The 24,245-nt window shown below is 40.1% G+C and overlaps 2 protein-coding genes across 2 annotated transcripts in view; one reads left to right on the top strand and one right to left on the bottom strand.

Annotated features, from left to right (window-relative positions):
• Window positions 1-1,012: 1,012 nt before the first annotated feature.
• On the top strand, window positions 1,013-2,743 carry LOC308103452 (uncharacterized protein). Its single transcript, XM_080453419.1, has 4 exons — window positions 1,013-1,199; window positions 1,370-1,735; window positions 1,918-1,997; window positions 2,126-2,743. The coding sequence occupies exons 1-4, from the start codon at window positions 1,067-1,069 to the stop codon at window positions 2,351-2,353; spliced, it is 807 nt and encodes a 268-aa protein (XP_080309545.1). The 5' UTR covers window positions 1,013-1,066; the 3' UTR covers window positions 2,354-2,743.
• A 7,636-nt stretch (window positions 2,744-10,379) lies between these two features.
• The window catches only part of LOC308103394 (uncharacterized protein), a 29,327-nt gene continuing 15,461 nt past the window's right edge, over window positions 10,380-24,245 (bottom strand). Inside the window, exons 7-13 of the mRNA XM_080453350.1 lie at window positions 22,009-22,614; window positions 17,582-17,607; window positions 17,261-17,369; window positions 15,963-16,473; window positions 14,804-14,932; window positions 13,118-13,143; window positions 10,380-12,905 (exon numbers count right to left, since the gene is read on the bottom strand). Of these exons, the coding sequence (XP_080309476.1) occupies window positions 12,904-12,905; window positions 13,118-13,143; window positions 14,804-14,932; window positions 15,963-16,473; window positions 17,261-17,369; window positions 17,582-17,607; window positions 22,009-22,614 (1,409 nt within the window). The 3' untranslated portion in view covers window positions 10,380-12,903. The remainder of the gene's footprint in view (window positions 12,906-13,117; window positions 13,144-14,803; window positions 14,933-15,962; window positions 16,474-17,260; window positions 17,370-17,581; window positions 17,608-22,008; window positions 22,615-24,245) is intronic.

Raw genomic sequence — 24,245 nt, 5'->3', positions numbered from 1 at the left:
CAAAATTAGTTTGGGGTTTAAAGATCAACCTGTATGGGTGATTACATCTCCCTGTGTTGGATCTGAGTCTTCACTGAGGGAGTGTGGAACAAATGCGTATTTTACTTCCACTGACAGACTGGAGGTGATCTGTTCAGGTAACAAACAATGACTTCAACAATGACAATAATCTTTACATTAATATACTAATCACATGAACATTAGCATCACTATTTTGGGGGACGAACAATTTGCAGAATTAGACGATCTACAAGCTCACAATGTGTCACAGAGCTTGTAGATTAACTATGTTAGGTCAGAATGATTTGGTGTAGAGGGGGAAACGTGAGGTGTCCAAGTATGGACCCTTTTGGGACCCTGGTTAAGTGTATAGGTTAAATCTATCTATCTCTCTCTCTCTCTCTCTCTCTCTCTCTCTCTCTCTCTCTCTCTCTCTCTCTCTCTCTCTCTCTCTCTCTCTCTCTCTCTCTCTCTCTCTCTCTCTATCTCTCTCTCTCTCTCTCTTTCTAGAGTCTGTGAGGTTGGTGAATGGGACTAGTTCATGTTCAGGCAGAGTGGAGGTGAAGTCTAATCAGTCGTGGGTCTCAGTGTGTGAAGGTGACTTTGACCAGCAGGATGCACAGGTGGTCTGTAGGGAGCTTGACTGTGGGCCTCCTTCAGTCCTTCAGGGGCGCTCTATGGAGAAGTGAAGGCTCCAATGTGGACCAAAGAGTTCCAGTGTGAAGGCAACGAGTCTGTTCTCCTGGACTGTGGAACCTCAGACTCAACTAAAAACACCTGCTCACCTGACAAGACTGTTGGACTCACCTGCTCAGGTAAAAGACAAACTACACTTTTGAATTATCATATTATAATGAAAATATAAATGTTTAACTGGTTACTCTCTTGTCTCTCTACAGAGTCTGATGATGTCAGATGGGTGGGAGGAGCCAGTCAGTGTACTGGTAGACTGGAGGTCTCCACTCAGGGAGAGTGGAGACCAGTGGGTGGTTTTACAGAGTGGAACCAGAACTCATCAGCTGTAGTGTGTAGACAGTTGGACTGTGGCTCTGCTGTTTCAATCAAAATGAGTTTGGGGTTTAAAGATCAACCTGTATGGGTGATTACATGTCCCTGTGTTGGATCTGAGTCTTCACTTAGGGAATGTGGAACAAATGCATCTTTTACTTTCACTGAGAGACTGGAGGTGATCTGTTCAGGTAACAAACAATGACTTCAACAATGACAATAATCATTACATTAATTTACTAACCACATGAACATTAGCATCACTATTTTGGGGGCGAACAATTTGCAGAATGTATTACCTTATTATCTCTGTCTTGTTCCGGATCTGGTGCTACAGCCAATCACCTCTGTCTTGTTACAGATCTGCTGTTTAAGCCAATCATCACCCTCTTCCCCTCCATAAACGGGGTTTCTGAGGGCCACCAGCAGGGGCAGCTGGTGTTGGAGGGTTCTGACTTCTCGATCAGCTGCTCCGTCCAGCCACAGTACCAAGGAGGCTCCTTCCACCTCACCTTCACTGGATCCAACACGACACACACCAACACCCAGCCAGCTGTCAATCACTCTGCCAACTTCCTGTCTGCCAACTTCCTGTTTCCTGCAGCAAACCACACCCACCAAGGAAATTACTGCTGTGTTTATCACGTCAATGTTATTATAAATCACACCGATGTTTATTCTCATAACTTCTCCTCTGAGAGCAAGCTCCTCTCTCTCACAGTCACAGGTAACCTGAATGAAATTGATTTTTCTATCGTTAATCTGAAAGCACACTCAGAGATTACATGTCTTTAGAAAGAGGATTTCATCAACTGTATGATGTATATCAAATTACAAAAGAATATATTTTTTTATTAGAGCTGTTCCATGATGTGTGGTGATGTTCTAACGCTCGTATTTCTCTCACAGCTTCTCATCTGACAGCTAACATCTTCAAAGTTACAGCCACAATGATGTTACTGTTGGTGATAATCAGTATCCTCTGGAGGGTAATGTTTCAATCTTTATACATTACAAGACTGCAATGTAAATGAAGTAGTTACACTGTTTGTACTCACTGTAAGAGAACCTGATCTGTTCCAGTAAGATAAAGTTGGATGCTGCTGTGTTTCTCCAGGCCACCAGAAGGCAGAGGGCAGGAGTCGAGAACGTTGAGTTGGTTTATTATAGTGTCAGACGGGAGAATGTTGAGATAGTTTACCATAACGTTGCTGGTTCCGCTGCTGAAGCTGAAGAAGAAGAAGAAGAATACCACCTGTATGAAGAGATAGATCTCCAAGGTGTTTCAGAAGCTGGACCCAGTGAAGAGACAGAATACCACCAGTACACAGAGATAGATCTCTAAGCAGGTTCTGAAGCTGGACCCAGTGAAGATGCAGGAGTCCAGGATTTCCCTGGAGCTCAGATCACATTCATCACATCACCTCAGTCTTACCAAAATTACCCAGGTGACACCACTCATGTAAACTGACTTGATACTGGAGACTACATTCAGCCACGTTGGTGCCACAACTCCAGTTAGGTTCAATAAATAGATCTGATCTTACTGAGTTATACATATTCCCAACTGAGCTTATCCAAGACCTGGAAGAGAGTTTAGCCAAGACCCACTTTTAAACCTGCCCTACCTTTCTCTGAATGGGTTCCTGTCAGAAAGGGGGTGGGCCAGGTTCAAATGACATCCAAAACCATGGTGTTACAGCAACTTTGATAGTTCGCTCAGTTAAAATGTTAAAGGGATATCTCACTTTTTTTTTAAATTGGGTCATTGTATCGTCTACTCAGGCTTTTGGGAGCGCCCCAGACAGTTTTTAAGTTGCTCAATTCAGTATTTAGATATTTGATATTAATGTTATCAGACACGCCCCCTTCCTATACAAACCCATTGTAACTTCAAACTCTTTTTGAACCATGTTAGATTCATCGAAAACACCCGTCCTTGGTTCTGGTGGCTCATACTGCCCTCCTAATACGTGAGGGGGCTGTTTTGTTTTTTCGATTACTTGTTTAAATCATTTTATATATATTTTTTATTGTATTTAATTGTTTTCATTTTCCCAAAATATTATTAAAAATAAATGAAAAAAGTATCACACAAACTAGGAGGAAATGGGGTTAGGTGCAGGAGGGATCAGGGCAATGGCAGGTGGTGGGTCCTGCTCTGCCTCTGTGCCAGGGGTTAGACAGCAAGGTAGTGAGCTAGCAGCTAGCATGGTAGCAGACAGTTAGCTGGTTGGCAGTGTGCTAGGGGTTGGTTCATAGCCGCGGGAAGACCTTTTATGTTAAGGGTGCGGTATGCGCGCGCACATTTTTTTCGCGGTTTTGGTCGGGTTTTTTTTTTTTTTTGTCACCTAAATTCGGTTTATTCGGTTCACCTAAATTCGGTACCTGGGGGGAGTGGGGGCGGCCGCACCCCTACTTCCCGCGGTACTGGGTTGTTGAGTCTGCAGCATGTGGTTGTGGGCTGGCTCGTACGCTCTCCTACGGAGGGAGAAATTGATGAGAAAACATACAGTCCAGCCGTTTTCAAAATGGACTTTCATGGAACCCCGTATTAATGATTCTGTCCTATAGGGACACTGATGTGAAAATATGTGTTGGCTTGAATTAAATTGGAACAAAGAAACCAGAGCACATCAGCCCTGTTTTGGCCCAACTGCATTGGCTAGTGGCTACCAGTGAAATATCATATTGATTAAAACATTAAACGTTTTGTTTTTAAAGCCCTTAATGGTCTAGCTCCACAATACATTTCTGATGCGCTAACTCAGCGGTCATCCACTAAACAACTCCTTTCAGTTCCACAAACACGTCTTAAAACTAGAGGTGATCTAAAGGGCTTTCTCTGTTGCTGCTCCTAACCTCTAGAATGATCTCCCATCATACATTAAGTCCAGCTCCACCATTGAATATTTAAATCCAACCTAAAGACCTCTATATCTTCTCTATTGCTTTTAGCTCAGTCTGAGGGTGATCCATTGTCTGTGTTTTAACTCTTTGACTGCCAGAGTATTTTCATAAAGTACTCCCCCAGTGCCAGCAATTTTCGTGTTTTTTTATTTTTATATTTTGAATTTTTCTCATGAAAATAATTTAAGGACACATAATATAAAGACCCAGCACAAACCCGCCACTAGAGCGCAGCACATGACAGCTTTGATCATGTCGTTGGGTCTCTCTCACCCTTCTTCATAGATTAGACAAGGAAAAACATGAAAACGGATGTGACGTCCCCCCCATTGTTTTGATCGCCGAAAATTACGTTGTGATATACGACGGCGATGACTGATCGTCACCCAGACCATAGATTATAGAAGAGAAACTGTCCGTTTGTCCGTCATACCGTGTGAAAGACCGTTTATTTACCTATTTTGGACGAAAATGACTGGGGAAAAGAATCAAAAACCGGAAACGGAATCCAGGTCATGAAACCGGATGCAGATGTCCGTGAAGTAAGTGGAACTCGAGAATAACATTGAATATTAAGCAGCATAGCGCAATCAGAGATTAAACAATGAACGCGCGTCCAGCGCGTCGAGCGCGTCGACGGCCAACTGGACAAAGTAGCACTTGACGCGTTATCGCGTCGTCCGCAGTCAAAGAGTTAACAATGACCATTGAATGTAATTATTAGTTTTTTCTTTCTTTTTAAATTCATCCTAACAATGTTTGAATGAGTTGTTTCTGATGTTTTTATTTTATATTTGGCTTTGGTGGACTCCAAAATGTGGTTTACATCAGTGGTTCTCAAAGTGGGGTCCAGCCAGGGACCCTCACAGTTACTTGACTGGGTTCTAAATGGACCCGTAACTCTGAGAGTGTAAAAAAAGTGTAAATTATATCAAAATAAAGGTGACTTGACTCTGTGAAGGACGGAGAGGTGTTTTATTCAGGGCTGCTGGGAAGGAGCCACAGCTGCAGCCTGTTGGTTCTTCCTCACTCTTCTCAGCTGTGTTGAGTTGTCTGATGAGCAGGGGCGGACCCCAGGTCTGTGGACCCCCTCGGTCTAAGACCACCTCAGACCCCCCCCCCCCCCCCCCACACACACACATTAAGGCACCACAGCCAGAGCCAACCTACACAGTGCATGCACATAGAATATGCACACAATCCACTGTAGTATAGGAGATAACAGCTCGTAAATGATTTACAAAACACTGACACATTGAAATGGGATTAGCCTAATACTTTACAAAGAAATACATAGGCTGAAGTTTAGGGTCAGGCTCTGGAACAGTGGGTATAAGTCGGCCCATTTTTATAGAGGGCCCTCCTGACCTTTGGACCCCTGGTTCTAGTGGGCCCGACAGGCCCGTTCAGTGATCCAGCTCTGCTGATGAGACTGCTGCTCTCTGGCCCTGGTGAGACACGGTGAAGCTACAGGAAGACGTGGGGAATAACAGCTTCATGTCAGCAAAAATGTTTTGACGTTGCAGAGAAACCACACTGATGGAGAGGAGAGATAAGGTGCCAAAAAAAACAAAACAGATATACCTAAGACACTGATGGAGAGGAGAGATAACGTGTCACAAAAAAAAGTAAATCCTATTGAAAAGTGTGTTGAAAAAGATAGCAGCCTTCAACAACAGCGCTACATTCAGTGGTCAGGTTCGTACAGAAATCAAGTGAAGACGGAGGAGCGAGCTTAAGCCACGCGCGCGAACGTGCATCTACGCAGCACACATGTGTCGTTGTTTACGTCGTCAGATGGTTTTAATTTGAAGGTTTAACAGGATGTTCAATTTGTTTTTGTGAGTTAAGATAACTGACAAGCGTGCTCCATGCAGTTGTGCTGTGTTAAGTTACACAAGTGACGTTGTTTGGGCGGAAACAGTGCTCTCTGATTTTCACAATAAAATGATACCCGCCCGCGATTAGTTCAGTACCGCCCGTCCCCGTACCCGTGATCTTATCAAAGTAAAGTTTTCACCCGTTTTCACCCGTCAAACGCGGGTACCCGTCGGGTATCCACGGGTACCCGGCCCGTTGCAGGACTCTGCCCAATGGCCCCCGACTGGGGGGGCCCCGAAAAAAAAAGAAAAAAATATATAAATATTTTTTGGGGATCAAATTGTAAAGTAGGCCTATAGCCTGACTCGACGATCCAAATCCGGTGAAATTGGTGTTGTAATGTGCATCAATGTGACCATCAGTTCTCCTATTTAAACCATTAATTAACACTTTGATCTGTGCCACGGAGCTGACTGCCTCTGATGTGCCAACGAGGTCCGAGGCAGGCAGCAGCTCTGACCATGTGCTTTGTAAGAAGCCGTGGACTTCATTTTCCTGTTAGATAAATGCATCAACTTTATATAATTATTCAATGTTGCTGGCCTCCATGGCACCTATAATATTAATGACATCAAAACAAGAACCGTGGGTTACATTGGGTCGCTTTTAAAGGCTATCCTATAAACTCCAGCTTTGATTGGAAACCAGCATAATTGATCAAGAGACATCCACTGTAGGAAACCATGGCAGTTGAAAACATTTCCACAAAGATGACTGTTTAACTTCACTGGGACGCTCCTGTCTTGTTGCTACTGTCAGTAGGCTGGCTACTGACGTCAGGTGCACTAGACTAGGTCAGTGCTTCTCAACCTGTGGGTCGGGACTCCCAGGGGGGTCCCCACATGATTTTTCTTTGTGGGGGTGGGGGCCAGATGACAGTGAAGTGACAATTTAAGGACTTTTAAGACCTTTTTAATACCTTAATATCTTTTAAAAAAGAAAGAAAAGTAAGAAAAAAGACCATTAGACCTACTGCATCAAAAGTAATCAACTATACTATAACTGGTCAAACATTTGCCAAATTGTTAAATAATATAAGAAAGAGACAAACATTGTGAAAATAGCTGATCTACAAGCTCACAACGCCTCACAATCGTCTATTTTCACAATATTTATCTGTGGAACCGAGTCAAACTAAATAATGCCTCAACTCCTACAATTCCAAGTGCTTGTCAGAGTCCACAGTTCAATGTTTTTTTTGTTATAGTGGCATTATTTGGATAACTTTGGTTTCAGTAAAGCATTAAAATGTAACTAATACGTGAAATTCACTTTTGATATATTTTCTTTTCATCTAGCAAGAAAATAGTCGGGGAAAGTCTAGACAAGACTGCAGGAAAGTAAGGTGAGTTATTCAAACGTATTCAGGCCTATGGTGATATAGAGCTAACATACTTATATTCCATCATTAATACTTTAATAATCCTTCAATAGAATAGAATAGAACACTTCTGACAATCAAGTGTTGGCCAGATGTAACTGCATATTGTCAAATCGTAGGATTCGTGCAAAATAATGCACACTTGTGACATCTTGTCACAAGTGTGACAATAGCAATAATAAGTATTATTTTCAAATTGCATGTACAGTATATACACCTCTAGGTGGCAGCATCATCACAATGAATAGTTATGTGTTTTAACACTCTTCATGAAGGCTTATACTGTAGAATAGTCCCTGTAGTATATCAATGATTCTCAGCCTATTTCAATTTCAAGGACCCCCTGTTTGATATGCCTTGATAGGCAATGACCCCCATTTGATTATACTGTATAATATGTTTTATCTCTGGAACCCCAATCTACAATGAAAAATAAATCCTCAGTGTTAATCTATCTCTGAGCATATTCACATGGAACCAAATGGACGTGTAGGGCAGTGGTTCTCAAAGTGGGGTCCGGGGACCCCCCAAGGGGGGGGGGGGGGGGGGTTCCAGGGGGTCCTCAGCAACATTTGTTGATACAGTATCACAATCATTTTCAACACTTTATCCATTTATACGTTGGCTATTAAAAAATAACAGATGTACAAGCTCACAGCGTGTCACCTCGTGTCGCACTGCAAGCTTGTATATCTGCTATTTTTGAATTTCTTTGAAAAATCTAATTTGTTTGGGAAAGTGTTGAATAATATAGCATTTTTTCAAACACAAATCTCAAATAAATAAAAAAGACAGCCCCACTGGGAAAATTCCCAAACTTCCCGATGGCTTGTCCATGCCTGGTGCTGTGTTTGTTCTGTCCTAAAATTAGTTTTACTCTGCATAGACACAGAACTGGTCTAAAAGGTTGTATCTTCTCTCAAAGTAAAATTTGTTTTGGTGTTTCATACATTTTCCAATAGTGAACGTCATTTTTATTGAGGGGCCAAGGCCGTAGGGCCTTTGGACCCTCTTTGCATCTCTACACTTTCGTCTTCCACCACTTTTTGCAGTTCTGCTTAACCGTGCAATCCCTTTTTACGAAACTCTGCAATATGGTAGGGGGCTATGCCAAACGGCAAAGACACAAACTATTGGCCAAAGGGTGGATTTTCCATAAGTGAAATAATTAAGCTTTTTCCGCCATTTTGATCAGTTTGAAAAAATCTTAAACCAGTGTTTCTGCTGGGATTTTTTAGCAATTTGTGTGAAACGTTCTACACTCAATCTGTGGACCATTATCTAAAATCCTAATTGAAGAGAAGTTTCTGAAAATGTGAAACGAAGCCTCGATGAGCCAATGAATATTGTAGAGGCCTGGCTTCATAAAGAAAAATAATCTGTTTGCGCTCCTTTCTCACAAATGTATGTCTGTGGATCGAATAGCTCAATCAGTACAGTGTTTGCCTCTTAGTAAAACGGTTCCCGGTTCGAGCCTTTGTGAGCTTGTAGATCGGCTACTTTCACTAGTTTCGGTTCCGAGGAGACATAATGTTTCTGCAAATAATTAAATAATGTGTAGTTTTTTTAATATTTAACTTTAAGCGCCCAATGCATTGTCAATGGCCATTTAAAAGGTAGCAACGTTAAAGAACACATAAGTCTATACATATTACAATGCCGTATGAACCTCAATTCTATCTATCCAATGGCTCAGTCAGTACAGTGTCTACCTGCCAGTCTGAAGGTTCCTGGTTCGAACTCCAACTTATTCAGTCCAAATATAATTTGCCGAACTAAACTCATGACTTTGTTAATTAATGCATGTGCACTTTTTGGATTGCACATCTTTCAATCAAACAATATCATGCAAAAAGGAAGCATCGGCCGCGACGGACTGGCATTTGTTCGATTTGGAGTATTTAAATGTGGGGTGCAAAGCTCAGCAAAGCTCATAAACATATAACTTAAAATATCTCAAAAATGATACCAGCACAAATTATAAAATGTACGGCACAATGTAGCACCATTTTTATTCATGTTTTTATCATATTTGGTGCCATCTTCACAGAGGTTTTCACCAGCACTGATGTAGGAAGTAGAAATCCCATTTATTTATCCATAGATGTTTCAGAAAAACCTTTTATAAAGAGTGTTATGCTTGGAATGAAGCCAACCACTGATGTGAGGAATCATGGGCATGAAACATTTCATTCTGTTTATATATTTTTTATCAGAAAACACAAAAAGCCAAAGATAGGCAAGACTGTGTACATGCTGTATTTTAAGACTGAAGGAACTACTTCTCCCACAAACCATTGTGCATGTGTTTCCATTGCTTCCAACCAAAATGATAATTTAGCTTGGGGGAAGCTTTCTATGACATCAGTCTAGAGTCACAAGGTGAAACTCAAACCACAACACTGCACTGCCACATCTTGAGATGACCTACCTGTTGTTTTACTGTAAGGTTCATCTAAAAGTGCTACAAATCACTAAGCAACACTTAACAATGAACCCATCCATCAGTTTTCCTCATACTTTAAACTCTGGAAACAAAACATAAAACGAAGACATCAGTCATCATACAAGGCATAAAGATAGATCATTTTCAAAGATTTTCACAAATGTTCACATTTTCATACAAATACAATAAATAATATATTTGAATATGCTCATTTTAAATTGAAGATCGTCTATTTTTGCTGCTTTGAATTGAATCCTGAAAAGTTTTGGACATGGAGGTTTCCACCCGATAGTAACGAGATGCTACTAGTGTAAGTGATAGAGTAGGATATTACACTATTAAAACTAAGAGTATTTAAAGTTTTCAAGTATTCAAAGCACCGACATCCTGATGTCTTCCTGTTTGCACCCTAATTGCACATCACTGTGACATCACTTAATGACGACTATTAATGACATTGTGTGTTAATGTAGCTGTCAGTTCATATTGTAATGTTCTGTTTGTTCATTCAAAGAATTAGCCATGACAACGACTTTATAAGAAAACTATTTTATTTTGGCAAAAAAAGCACACACAAACACACCAAGTCAAATCCGATACAGAACATGAATTAACATGAATACACACACACACACACACACACACACACACACACACACACACACACACACACACACACACACACACACACACACACACACACACACACACACACACGCATATAAATGAATAGGTGAATGATATGAAGCACACTACATTCATTTACATAATACAATCCTCTGTGTGTGTGTGTGTGTGTGTGTGTGTGTGTGTGTGTGTGTGTGTGTGTGTGTGTGTGTGTGTGTGTGTGTGTGTGTGTGTGTGTGCGCGCGCGCGCGTGCGTACAACATAAAACCAAGGGTTCCAGAGGGAATTAATACGATAAGTACATACAAATATAATCAAATGCGTAAAATAAATGTTTTCTTAATATGCTAACGATATGTAATGAGTTCATTTTCATCTGTAGTCCCTGGCCAGGTTGTTAAAATGGATGTAGAAAATCCCTGGGGCAAATCTACTCCATCCTCTAAGGTACTAAGTATAAAGCAAAGCTTTTAGAGTAGTGGTTGTCAAAGTGAGGACCCCCAGGGGTCCTGGAAAGGGTTCCAGGGGGTCCTCAGCTAAACTGTTGATAGTTTGGAACCAAATGGACCTTTAGAGATCTGTAACTCTGAGAGTGTTCCATTTGTACACTCTCAGGGTTATGGGGGTCTGTGGCCTAATCATAAAACAAACTGGGGGTCATTGAAATTAAAAAAGTTTAAGAACCAGTGTTTAATTTAGAGGACATTGTACTGTTTACGTAGAAGTAACATTCACCCAATAGAGAGATGACACTTCATGATGACAATACTGACAATAATAAGACTTTCATGCTTTTATAGCTGCTTAGCAGGCCATAAAGCAGGGTTCCATTTGACATTTTCTTGCCCACTTAAGCCCTATAGTATACTTTGTTGTACCAAAGAAAGTGAAAATAGCAGATCTACAAGCTCACAGATCTATATTACATGTCAACTGTAACTTTTAAGCAATAAAAAAAAATGAAGAAAAGTGAAAGAAAGTAGCCAATTAATGTAATATGAAACCCACCTTGCGAATCTCAAAGAACAGCGAAATAAGCAAAAAAACAAGGTAACTGACATGACAAGAACAGCAATGAAGAACTACTATGACATTTTTTTTTAAACACAAACAAACCACGTGAGCTTTGGAAGTTACTTAACAACCAACTATTCTGCAGCAAAACATTTAAAACCAGGATTACAAACATCAACATCAAATCAGACGACACTCTCATTACAGACAAGCTGGATGTGCCTAATCGCTTAAACATCTTCTTTACACAACCATAGCCACAACACTGGTTTACAAACTGCCCTCCCACTCTGGGCGTTTTGGTGTAGAGCACATCCAAGCATTCTACAAGAATCTAGGTGTACGCAAAGATGATTTTAAACTCGCCACAGTGACAACCGATGAGGTGTTTAAAAGATTGAGCGCACTTCAACCACACAAGGCCAATGGCTTCGACAATATTCCCTCCAAAGGGGAGGGGAGAGAACATGTGGTGAACGGAACCCTGTCCCCTCCCCCTCCCCCTCCCAGTGAGCTGTGGCGTTCCGCAAGGAAGCATACTAAGACCTTTACTGTTCCTGATATATGTTAATGACATGTCATCAGCTTGTGACTGCAACCTGTTCCTGTTCGCGGATGACTCTCAGTTCTGAACTCGATACGATCCGCATCAAACTATCATTACACCTGGGAAAAACTGAATCCATTTTCTTTGGGTCTAGTTTTAACCTCGGCAAGGCCGACAGCTTCACAATCAAAGCGGGTGATAATGTTCCATTTAAGAGGCAAACCTTTCCGGTGAAAAAATGGCAATAAGAGTCATCAAAAAAGTCAACCAAAGAACAGGTTTTTTGTATAGGATTTCCTCTCTAGTCAGTAAGAATACTTTGAGGATTCTAACAGGGGACCTCCTCCAAGGTCACTTTGACTATGCATGCCCCTTATGGTACCACAACACCACTACGGCCTTATAAACAAGGCTCCAGACATCCCAAAACAAACTGGTAAGGCTACTTCTTGGCCTTACACCTACAACTCCTCTAACCCCTGCTCGCTTGGCTAGGATCGGATGGCTCAGGGTTGAGGACAGAGTACTGCAACTTGCAATGTGCCTGGTCTACAAGATACGCCACAACGTTAAGATACCCATGTACCTGTCAAAGTACTTAAAAAACATAAATGAAGTCCACAATCACAACACCAGAGGTAGTTCCACTGATCACGTACAACCCAGATTTGGCACAAACAAGGGGTTGAATTCGTTCTCCTGCTATGCAACAAAAATGTTGAATGCCCTACCAAAAGTAGTGAAGTAGTGTAAAACCTTCCTCTCCTTCAAAACTGCCCTCAAGTGGCTGCAATTTGCAACTGGCCCCTGTAAAAGTCATAACCTAGCCCCCCCCCATTACATGATGTTCTGCATAGTAGTTTATATCTGTCTTATATCTGTCTTTATATAGAGGGATCATCAGTTTATAGATGAACAACATTACAAACAAACAGTAGAGAGTATGATGGTATTTGTCATAGTATTCATACAACATTCATACCAGCCTCTTCAGATCTCCAATTTCATACGCGTTCTTCCTCCTCAACGTTCTCATTGAAAATGATAAGACAGAGACCTCTAGGTTTGCTGTTCAACTCGTACTGCTCCTCCTAAAAACATCAGAGACACATTTAGAGTTTGAAACAAATACCCAATAATACACTACAATGTCTGCTGCACAACTAATCACAACACACTGCATGTACAGTATTACTATGAACTGTTAAACTAACAATTTACTACTCTGTATGACACAGGTGTTTTATATAGTACTGTTACTATTCAAAATGTTTTTTGTGAGTGTTTCACTACTTTTACTTACATGTTCTTTTATCTCCTTCAGTAGGCCTGTATCGGGTGAAAAGGCGATTAAAAAAAATTACATCCTTGGTGACATTTTTATAAAATGTTTATTTGTAAACATTTGTTTTAAAACTAAAATGTATGGAATACAACACTGGATTGCCTACAATCCTACATTTAGTTTATTCATAGACATATCACACATTTTATTCTGCTGTGTTTTTTTTATTTTAAAACTGTTTACATGACTTTCTGCACAGTAGTCTGTCTGTCATTTAATGCACTATGAATTGAGTACAAAAGGACCCCAACTGAAAGAAGCCATAGGCTTTTTTTAATCCTATTTAGTTGATCTTGTATTTGAACTGTACTTTCATGTACTTTCACTTTTTCTCTGCAAACTTCTAAATAAAGTATTCAATCAATCAATCAATCAATCAATCACAAGACTCCAGACAGGGCCGGACTGGGACCCAAATTCAGCCCTGGCATTTTGGCGTTTTGTCAAGCCCTGCAGCCGCACTGCTGGAAGGCCCCTGCTGGAAAGCATCCCAGCCCAAACATTAACGTAACTAATAATTGGGCCGCGCGACCCGGAAATGACCGTAATAATCCTAAAACGAGAGCGAAAATATTTTTAATTTATTTTATTTTTTTGTGGCCCAGCGGCCCACTGGCCCAGCGGCCCACCGAGCATTTGCCCGGTACGCCAAATGGCCAGTCCGCCGCTGACTCCAGAGATAATGCCAACCGATTCGTGTGAGTTCTGCACACAATCTTATTAGTAGAAGTACATAGATTTTGATATTTAATTATGATAAAATGTATGTATTTACAATAAAAAAAAAATGAAAAAAGTAATCAAAAAAACACGGCCCCTCACGTATTAGGAGGGCAGGGTGAGTCAGCAGAACCAAGGACGGGTGTTTTTGATGAATCATGAAAAATGGAGTTTGAAGTTATTATGGGTTTGTATAGGAAGGGGGCGTGTCTGATAAAATGATTATCAAATATCTAAATACTAAATCAAGCAACTTAAAAACGGTCTGGGGGGCTCACAAAAGCCTGAGTAGACGATAAAATGACCCCAAGTTTTTTTGAAAGTGAAATATCCCTTTAAGCATTGATTCATCATTAATTCATCATGAATTCCTTGTAATTGATGTATTAAGTAACTTTGCTTAACCGGTGATTAAATGTTTATGTTAATTAATGATGAATAACAAGGAATTAATGCTTAATTAATGCTTAATTAATGCTTAATTAACACTTAATTAACGCTTAAATAATGTATAAATTAAGCATTAATTACGGGTACCTTATGAGCAAGTGTTCCCAAAATGGTCATCAACATTTGACTTTATCCATGACTAGACTGGGATCCGTTCAATCTACAGGTGAGAATAGCTTATCTACTGTACAAGCTCACGTTGTGATGGTGAGTGGATGAGTTGATCGGCAATTTTTTTAAATTTTGAAAATGCTTGGCAGTAACCAGAACATTGCATATTACCCACAATGCTTTGTCTGTTGAGTGTGAATGCAGTCAGTGTTTTGAGACTTTTTGAATCAATCAGGAATGGGTTGGAACATTCAATCTGAATCTGTATCTGTATCTGTATTTATTTGGGTGAGTCCCTCTTTGTGCGCTCCCACGCGAAGACAAACTTGCGAGTCCCGGCAAGAAAGTGACCTTTGTGCTTACTCTGTATTGAACACCAGGTTCTTCTTTAGAGTGTTGATGAAATCAGGGATCTGCTGCTCGCCCTCTGGTGTCCACTTCTGGCTGACCTCCTTGATGACATTATTGAGAATGATCTGGATTTCAAAACTCCTGTAATACACACACACACACACACACGCACACGCACACGCACACGCACACGCACACGCACACACGCACACGCACACACACACACACGCGCGCACGCACGCACACACGCAAACAAAACAATAACAACAACACAACACAACACAACACAACACAACACAACACAACACAACACAACACAACACAACAAGTGAATAGATTGAAGAGTGGTGATGTAAACATGGCATCAGAGCAGTGGCGTCCCCAGGATTTACATTTAGGGCAGGCGAGATCCCCCCCCCCCCCTCTATTACCCCCAAAAAAACAAATTTCAACTCAATCGAAAATCGGCGATCAAAAACCGGTGAAAGTGGCCGTTTTCAAGATGTTTTGGCCATTATCTCTGGAACGGAAGGTCCAATCTGCTCAGTTCAAAGCTTGTTGGATGCGTGACTTTGAGGACATTAAGCACATAATAACACCTTTTCGGGTTATTTGGGTTTTTTAGGGGAGGCGAGATCTTAGGCCTCTACAGTGGGTACGCCACTGCATCAGAGTGTAAAGTGAACCACATGAACCTTACTGTCTCTATTCTGGAGCTGAACATCAGGCAGAAATAACAGATCTACAAGCTCATTGTGAACTTCCACATATTTTGTGCAGCTATTTTCAGCAAAGAGATTTGGTGCAGAGGGAGAAAAGGAGCAGACCAATTATAGAGCCCTGGGGAACCCCGGTCAACTAAGTATATATGGTTTAAATAGTTAATTAGACTAATCCATTTCATTGTAGTGAAAATAGCAGATCTACAAGCTCACAACACATCACAATGCGCTGTGAGCTTGTAGATCTGCTATTTTCACTATTTTAGCATGACACTATTGTGTGACAAAGTATATCAAATAATGTTTAAGTGGTTAATCAGACTAATCAATTAAGTCGATTATAAATATCAATTGGAATTTTTTCACAACTTAACATTCCTTAATAATATATTCATATATTAGTTTATGTTTACGTTTTGTTTCATATTATTAATTATGTTGCGAGTTACCTGTTACTGCAGCCTTCACCCATCTGTTTGCACAAAGACTGTGTGAAAAAGCTTCCATTCATGTCTGCATGTCCTCCATAATCCTCCTTGTTTGCCATGGCGACCAGGAAATCTTCTTCCATGGAGTGTTCTTCAGGCATATCTCTCTCCTCCAGGCCGACCTCTAATAAGAACACTTTGGGTTTGTTCCTCAGGTCAGGACAGTTCTCTACATTAAAAGGTGTAGTTATGTCTTCAATGGAGAGGGTCTCCCCATCAGTCCCCACAACACCACCCTTGGCTCCTTTACTATGAATGTAACAAGCAAAGGCATCAGTGTGCTTCAGAGGTTCCACTACGTTAAGGTCAGTTAACATCCTGTCCTCTCTACATTCCTGTACATTGAGCTTCTGTAGTTCACTGATGTTCTTCGAAGAGATGAATTCCAGTGTTTTCTTCATTTGACTTCTTGTTTGGTTTTTACACATCAACACCCTGAAGCCCAGTATGTCGAAAAAATGTCCCTCTTCATCTGCAGGAGGAAAACAAACGTTCACTCATTAACCACTTTCAACCTGGTGTCCCTGTTTTCTGCATGATATAATAGGAAATGGATGAATAAATAAATAAATATTTAACCCATTAAACCGGGAAAGCATCTGTGTCATTTTAGATTTTTGCGTTGGCTATTCAAAAAATAGCAGATCTACAAGCTCGCAGCACGGTACGAAGTGTCGCGCTGTGAGCTTGCAGATCTGCTATTTTTGATTTTTTTTTGAAAGATCTTGAAAGGGTCCCTTGCACAAAACATTTTCAAATGGGGGTCCGCAGCCATACATACAGGTACGTATCAATTTGGGGGTCCATGGCACGCAAAAAGTTGGAGAACTACTGATTTAGAAGGCATTTGTAGAATGGGCCTCAGGTCTGAATGGGTTAAGACAGGCCTAAATACCTTTTTTATTCAGGAAGGCTTTTTCGTGTTAAATTGTATGTTATTGTCAGCAATATTATTTATGCTTGACACAATTTTCATCATGGTGCAAAGCTTTTCGAGCTCATAGATTGGCTATTTTTTACCATTCAACACTGAAGTACTAATTATAAAATAATGCTTAAGCTTCAAACACCAAAAATCCATACTGTACAGCTGTGTTTAGTTTTCATGTTTACATTTTATATGTCAAGTTGACACGCTCGTCAAGAGCAATTAATGACAGGGATAGAGTGATCTTCAGTTTATAGAAAAAAAACATTACAAACAACCAACAGTAGAGAGTATGATGGTATTTGTCATAGTATCCATACAACATTCATACCAGCCTCTTCAGATCTCCAATTTCGTACGTGTTCTTCCTCCTCAACGTTCTCATTGAAAATGATAAGACAGAGACCTCTAGGTTTGCTGTTCAACTCGTACTGCTCCTCCTAAAAACATCAGAGACACATTTAGAGTTTGAAACAAATACACAATAATACACTACAATGTCTACTGCACAACTAATCACAACACACTGCATGCACACAGTATTACTATGAACTGTTAAACTAACAATTACTACTCTGTATGACACAGGTGTTTTATATAGTACTGTTACTATTCAAAATATTTTTGTGAATGTTTCACTACTTTTACTTACATGTTCTTTTATCTCCTTCAGTAGGCCTGTATCGGGTGAAAAGGCGAAAACATTACATTTTTGGTGACATTTTTATAAAAGATTTATTTGTAAAATTTGTTTTAAAACTAAAATGTATGGAATACAGCACTGGTTCCCAAACAATGCGTTGGGACCCATTAATGGGCCGCAGACCCATTTTTATGGGTCACAAAAAAATGTGTTTCTTTTCCTACATTTAGTTTTTAACTATTATTTCATAGACATATCACAATTTTTTTTCTGCTGCGTTGCTTTTCGATGTGTAGACTGTATAATTGTATATGCTAACTTTATTGTGGTTGCCAGAGGAGTTGCATTTTGGGTTGTCTGACAAGCTACTCTTTCTTTGCACTCTGTGGTTAGTTAGCCTCTTTAGCTATTTTGTCTACTTTGGTTATTTGATGCTCTCATGCAGATATGAAGCTCTGTTGCATATTAGTGGGGCAGGTAAGTGATATAATCGTTCACTTCCGGATACAAGTGCCAAAATTGGTACACATACTCCTTGGGTAGTACTGTTTTGATAAAACCTGTTAGCCACCTGAAAATCCAAGATGGCAACCATTTTTTCAACATGGCCGCCACCTTAGCGGAGCAGCTGGTGATATAATCTTTCAGGTTGTGATACAAGGATGAAATTTGACACATATACTCTGTAAGGGCTACTCTTATGGAAAATGCCGCTGGCCACTCAAAGATCCAAGATGGCGACCATTTCTTTCAAGATAGCCACCACCTTAGCGAAGCAGATAGTGATATAATCTTTCAGGTTGTGATACAAGGATGAAATTTGACACATATACTCTATAAGGGCTACTCTTATGGAAAATGCCACTGGCCACTCAAAAATATAAGATGGCGACCATTTCTTTCAAAATGGCCACCACCTTAGCGAAGCAGCTGGTGATATAATCTTTCAGGTTGTGATACAAGGATGAAATTTGGCACATATACTCTGTAAGGGCAACTCTTATGGAAAATGCCGCTGGCCACTCAAAAATCCAAGATGGTGACCATTTTTTTCAAGATGGCCACCACCTTAGCAAAGCAGATAGTGATATAATCTTTCAGGTTGTGATACAAGGATGAAATTTGGCACATATACTCTGTAAGGGCTACTCTTATGGAAAATGCCGCTGGCCACTCAAAAATCCAAGATGGCAACCATCTGTTTAAAAATGGCCGCCACCTTAGCAGAGCAGATAGTGATATAATCTTTATTTATTTTAGTTTTTCATTGATTTTTGCAGCCTTGGCCATGGTAAGTGCCTCTGAGATTTCAGCAGCTTCAGCGGCTTGAGAGAGAGCCAATCCTACGTCTACCTCAAAAGTCAGGAACACATCTCTGCCATTTCTGTAAGGCTTAAGTTCAGGGATCTCTGCCATGAGTTTTTCCTTTAGTCTGGTAGAGTTGACAGTAGGTGAGGTTACACCCAGTTGCTCCAGACGCTGCTGGCACAAGTTGCTCATATCTGCGAGACGGAAGCAGGACCATCGGAACTGAGACTGGATTCTACAATGTAGTTGACCAGTTCTGAGAGAACCAGGGGAAGCATGTCTGGTTCTCGTTCACTCTCAGATTACTCTTTTTTTAAGGGCTTTTAGGTGGGATCTCTCTCTGTTGTAGTGACCAGAAAGACATGCACAGTGGTATTTCAGCTCCTGTGCTATGGCATCGCCACCACTCAGTTTAGTCAATAGTTTGCCATCATGTAGTGTCTGGGCACATTCATGTAGTCTGTTGTTCAGGTTCATTGTCATTACCTGTCTTAGGTCAGATTCAGGGGATATTTTATCACAAAATAAGCCAGACTATCATGACTGGTTCTACGGCGGTTTGTGTGGCCTTCATCTATTTCACTACGTTGAGCATCTGACTGTCGCTTCCTCGCACAATCTAATTTGGTGTTGTTGAACATTAGTCGACAACTTGTGTGATACTTGGCCTGGTTTCTTCTCAAAGTAGCTTCTATGCCACCACCTTCATCCAGCCTTGCTGGGTTCAGGATCATTGGCATTTGATTGATCTCACAAAAGAGTGGAACATTGGTGGCAAGCATGGTGTAGCCATCATGTTGAGGAACATGATGGGTTGGTGGTGATACTAGGTCATCATTATTTTTGTCTATCTGACAAAGACAACATTTCTTCCAATCAGTTTGCCTGTTGGCTAACATTGGATTTGCGTTTGCCATTTTTTGGTTGATTGATTTCTGATTAAGGCCAAGGGGCTATCCTTTTACCAACTTAATCAAAGTGATACTGCACATTCAGGTATGGGATATAACTAGGTTCGGGTGACCTACACCTAGCCCGATCATTCATCCAGTGCCATTTAAGTCCTGTGTGATCTGTTCACCTTCCGGGTAAGTATACATGCACAGTCTCCCGCGCTGGCACACCCTGTCAATTCAGGCACAGCTATCTAACTACATCTAACTATTACTAGCTAATTGACCGGAGCTGTTAGACAGCATTTGGGACACTGATAAGATATACTATTACTACAGTATTAGTAAAACTAGATCAGCTGACACTGAACCCCATGCTGAGTTACACAGCAGTGATGCCACCATTGTGCCCTGGTTGTGCAATGACATTCACTCTATTATAATAAGCTATATAAGACATAATGGTACAACTCCTGGAAGTCATCTTGAAAAATGGCAGCCATTTTGAATTGTTTGGGTGGCCAGCTCCCCTTTTCACAAGAGTGGACCTTGAAGAGTATTTGTGCCAAATATCATCCTTGTATCACAACCTGAAAGATTATATCACCATCTGCTTCACTATGGTGGTGGCCATCTTGAAAAAAATGGTTCCCATCTTGGATTTTTGAGTGGCCAGCACCTTTTTCCATAAGATCGGCCCTTATAGAGTATGTGTGCCAAATTTCATCCTTGTATCAGAACCTGAAAGATTATATCAATATCTACTCCGCTAAGGTGGTGGCCATCTTGAAAAAAATGGTCGCCATCTTGGATTTTTTAGTGGCCAGTGTCTTTTTCCATAAGAGTGGCCCTTACAGAGTATGTGTGCCAAATTTCGTCCTTGTATCACAACCTGAAAGATTATATCACCAGCTGCTCCGCTAAGGTGGTGGCCATCTTGAAAAAAATGGTCGCCATCTTGGATTTTTGAGTGGCTAACAGGTTTTATCAAAAGAGCACTACCTAAGGAGTATGTGTGCCAGTTTTGGTGCTTGTATCCAGAAGTGAACGATTCACCTGTAATTCGCAGTTAATCTGCCCCACTATATGGATACTGACATTCTGATCGGAGGAAGGAGGTAAAGGAGAGAGACAGAGCGAGAGCGAGAGAGAGAAAACAACTCACTTGACAGCTTGATTGTAAACGAGTAGCCTAGTAGTTAATATGAAAAATAGAACATAGTTGCTCAATCTTTCTTTCGGTTAGGGTGTTTTTGTAACCCCAAGAGGACACCCGGAATGGACTGAATATAAAAAAATGAAAATGAAAATGCAATTCTGACATTTTAAATGAAATAAGAGAATGCTTTTTAATCTTCACATAATAAGTGCATTGTTTTAGACACAAATGAAGGTATAATTCAATAGCATTTACATTTCATCTCCAGGTGTGCTCATTCCATGACAGATCAAAAAGCAAAATAAAATGACAGTTTTATAATTTTCAAATCGTACCCTGCGCAATAAATTATTGCGCAGAGTAGGATTTGAAAATGATAAAGCAAAGTCATTTTCTTTCTTTTTCATTCTGTTAAATGTAAATGCTATTGAATTATACATTCAATTGTGACTCAAATAATGTGTTTATTAGCTGAAGATTAAAAAGCATTAGCCTTATTTTATTTAAATTTTCAAAATAGCCTTTTCGTTTGAGAATTGTCCATTATTTAGCGGGCAAATGTTTTGAACTCAAATAACCTTTTATGAATAATTTAAATTCCGTCATAGGATGAGCACACCTGAAGATTAAATATGAATGCTATTGCATATAAATTTTTGTCTAAAAAAATGTGTTCATTATGTGAAGATTAAAAAGCATTTCTCTTATCTCATTTACATTTTTGAATTAGCCTTTTGATTTTAATATTGTCCACTATTTAGTGGGGCATTAAAAAATATATATAAATCAAATGTATTTATCAATTTAAATCTGTCATAGAATGAGCATAATGGGAGATTAATTAAACATTCTATTGCATTTTCAATAACGTCACAAAAATCCCTTGACACCCTGAAGATTAAATAACATTTCTATTCTTTCAATTACATTTTCAAATTTGCCATTTCATTTTAATTGTGGCATCTATTTGCTTCCATAATAATCGGGCCCTTTGTCTCAATGTGGTTTTATCCTGGTTAAATAAAGGCTAAATAGAATAATAATAAAAGCAAAGAGGAATGGCTTCTTTCTCTCACCTCGTTTCTTTGCCTCTTGGAACATCTCGTTGGTGTAGTAGCTTCCACCATTCTTCTCCACCATCGTGTTGATTTTCTCCAGCAGCTCAGTGACCTGAGAGGGATCCTTAATTTCGTTGTTGAAGACATGATAAAAACCACTATACTTGCTGATTAATTTTTGTAGCTTTGGAGAACCATTCACAAAATTTTCAACTGAACCTTTAAGCTGATCACCATGAGTGAAGAGAATCATGGTGTATTCATTTGACTTTTGTCCAAATGCTTCCTGAGTATTTTCCAAACTTTTTATCTCCTCATCTGTGAATCTTCCCATTCGGATCACAGCCAGAAACGCATGGGGACCAGGAGCAGCACGAGAAATACATTTTCTGATCTCTTTAAGGTTTTTGTCTTCGCTGAACTCTGTGTCAAAAAAGCCTGGAGTGTCAATAACAGAAACCTTTCTACCAGCCACTTTACGACAGACCTCCTTACACCTTTTTGTCTCAGATTCTGCTGAAAAGGTGGATTCGAACACTTTAGAACCCAGGATGGTGTTTCCACTGGCACTCTTTCCAGCTCCAGTTTTCCCAACCATCACAATCCGAATGTCATCATCATCATCTATGAAAGAAAGAAAGAAAGAAAGAAAGAAAGAAAGAAAGAAAGACAGACAGACAATCAATGACAGCCTCAGTAAGTGTGTTGATCATGTTACAGCTACAGATGACAGGTTAATTATTGCATAATAAAAAACAAACCTCTAAGTTTTAGAAGGCTATCACTATCTATAATTATTATTGTATTTTGCTAATCATTTATATGCTAACTCTACTGGTGTGACAGTAAGTAAGTACATTTTATTTATTATGGCACTTCTCACAGAGAGATCTCACAACGTGCTTTACATACAGTGAGATTAAAAACAAAACAAGGTATTTCAGCAGAAAAAGGCTGTACAATTAATCTCTCAAAACTTGTGGAAGAGTGTATTCCAAAGTTTAGGAGCTACAACCTGAAAGGCTTTGCCACCTTTAGTTTTTAGTTTAGTGTTGGGAACATCTAACAGCCCCTGTTAGGGCCCTGCTGGGCACATAACGTGGGAGCAGGTCAGTTAAGTATCCCGGGGCCTGACAATGCAGAGCTCTAAATAGGTGAGCACCAGCTTCTCCATGTAACCTGAGTCATGTGTTTTATTTTTGTCCCAAACTCAATACATTTTGGAGTGACAACTTCAATATTTTGTTCAAACGTTTTTTGGATTACATGTACAGACGAACCCCTTAATAGCGATATTTGGGGTCTCAAGCGGCTGTGCTCAGATAAACTCTTCACAATCAGATATACTAGCTTTCACATCCCTCTTGGCTAGATGTTGCATTATTTTGTTATGGGAATCCTCTAAGGTTCCAATTACCTTTATGTGGCTCAGGGATGTAATGTCTTATCTTAAATTAGAAAAGGGTAAGGCTATATTCCATACATGGAATCCCTTTATAACCTACCTACCCTCCTATCCTTCCCCTCTCGTCCTCATCCTCCTTTTTTCTTTCCTCTTCCATTTTATTTCTCCCTTTTCCCTTTCTTTTCTCCTTTTTCCCAGTAACATTTTTAGTTACAGGGGTACGCACCTGTATACCTGTTCCATTGTATTTAGTATTCCCTAATAAAAAAGTAAAGCAAAATAACAAAATATGAAAAAAGTGAGCAACAGGACCTTGAACTGGACCCTGAAATTAACATGAATCCAGTGCAAAGAGGCCAGGACTGGACTGATGTGGCACCTTCTGCTGGAGCAGGTTAACAATCTGGCAGCAGCATTTTGAATTAGTTGGAAACTCAGGGTATGAGACAATTGACCCAAGCTTCCCACAGCAGACTTAGTCAGCAACGTTTGAAAGTTACTATCGATCAAATTATTTATAGGATATTTTGTGATTTTGATTTTACTTGGAAAACATGACACAAAACAGGTGTAGTCAGAGACAAAAAAGGAGACCACACTCCACACATGAATTCAAAATGCAAGGATGAGTGATGAGAGGAACGTGTTATGGTTGAGGTTAGGTTTAGGATAAGACAAGACATTTAGAGGTTAGTTTTAGGGATTACAGATAGAGTTATGCCTGATTTACACTTAGTTGCGCACTGGTGTTGTGCACTGACAAATACAATGTGTGTGTGTGTGTGTGTGTGTGTGTGTGTGTGTGTGTGTGTGTGTGTGTGTGTGTGTGTGTGTGTGTCAGTGTGAACTC

This window comes from Gymnoscopelus braueri, assembly GCF_963280865.1.
Source record: "Gymnoscopelus braueri genome assembly, chromosome: 16".
Taxonomy (NCBI): Eukaryota; Metazoa; Chordata; class Actinopteri; order Myctophiformes; family Myctophidae; genus Gymnoscopelus; species Gymnoscopelus braueri.
Note: the sequence above shows the minus strand (reverse complement) of the source record. Positions and strands in the feature narration are given on the sequence as shown.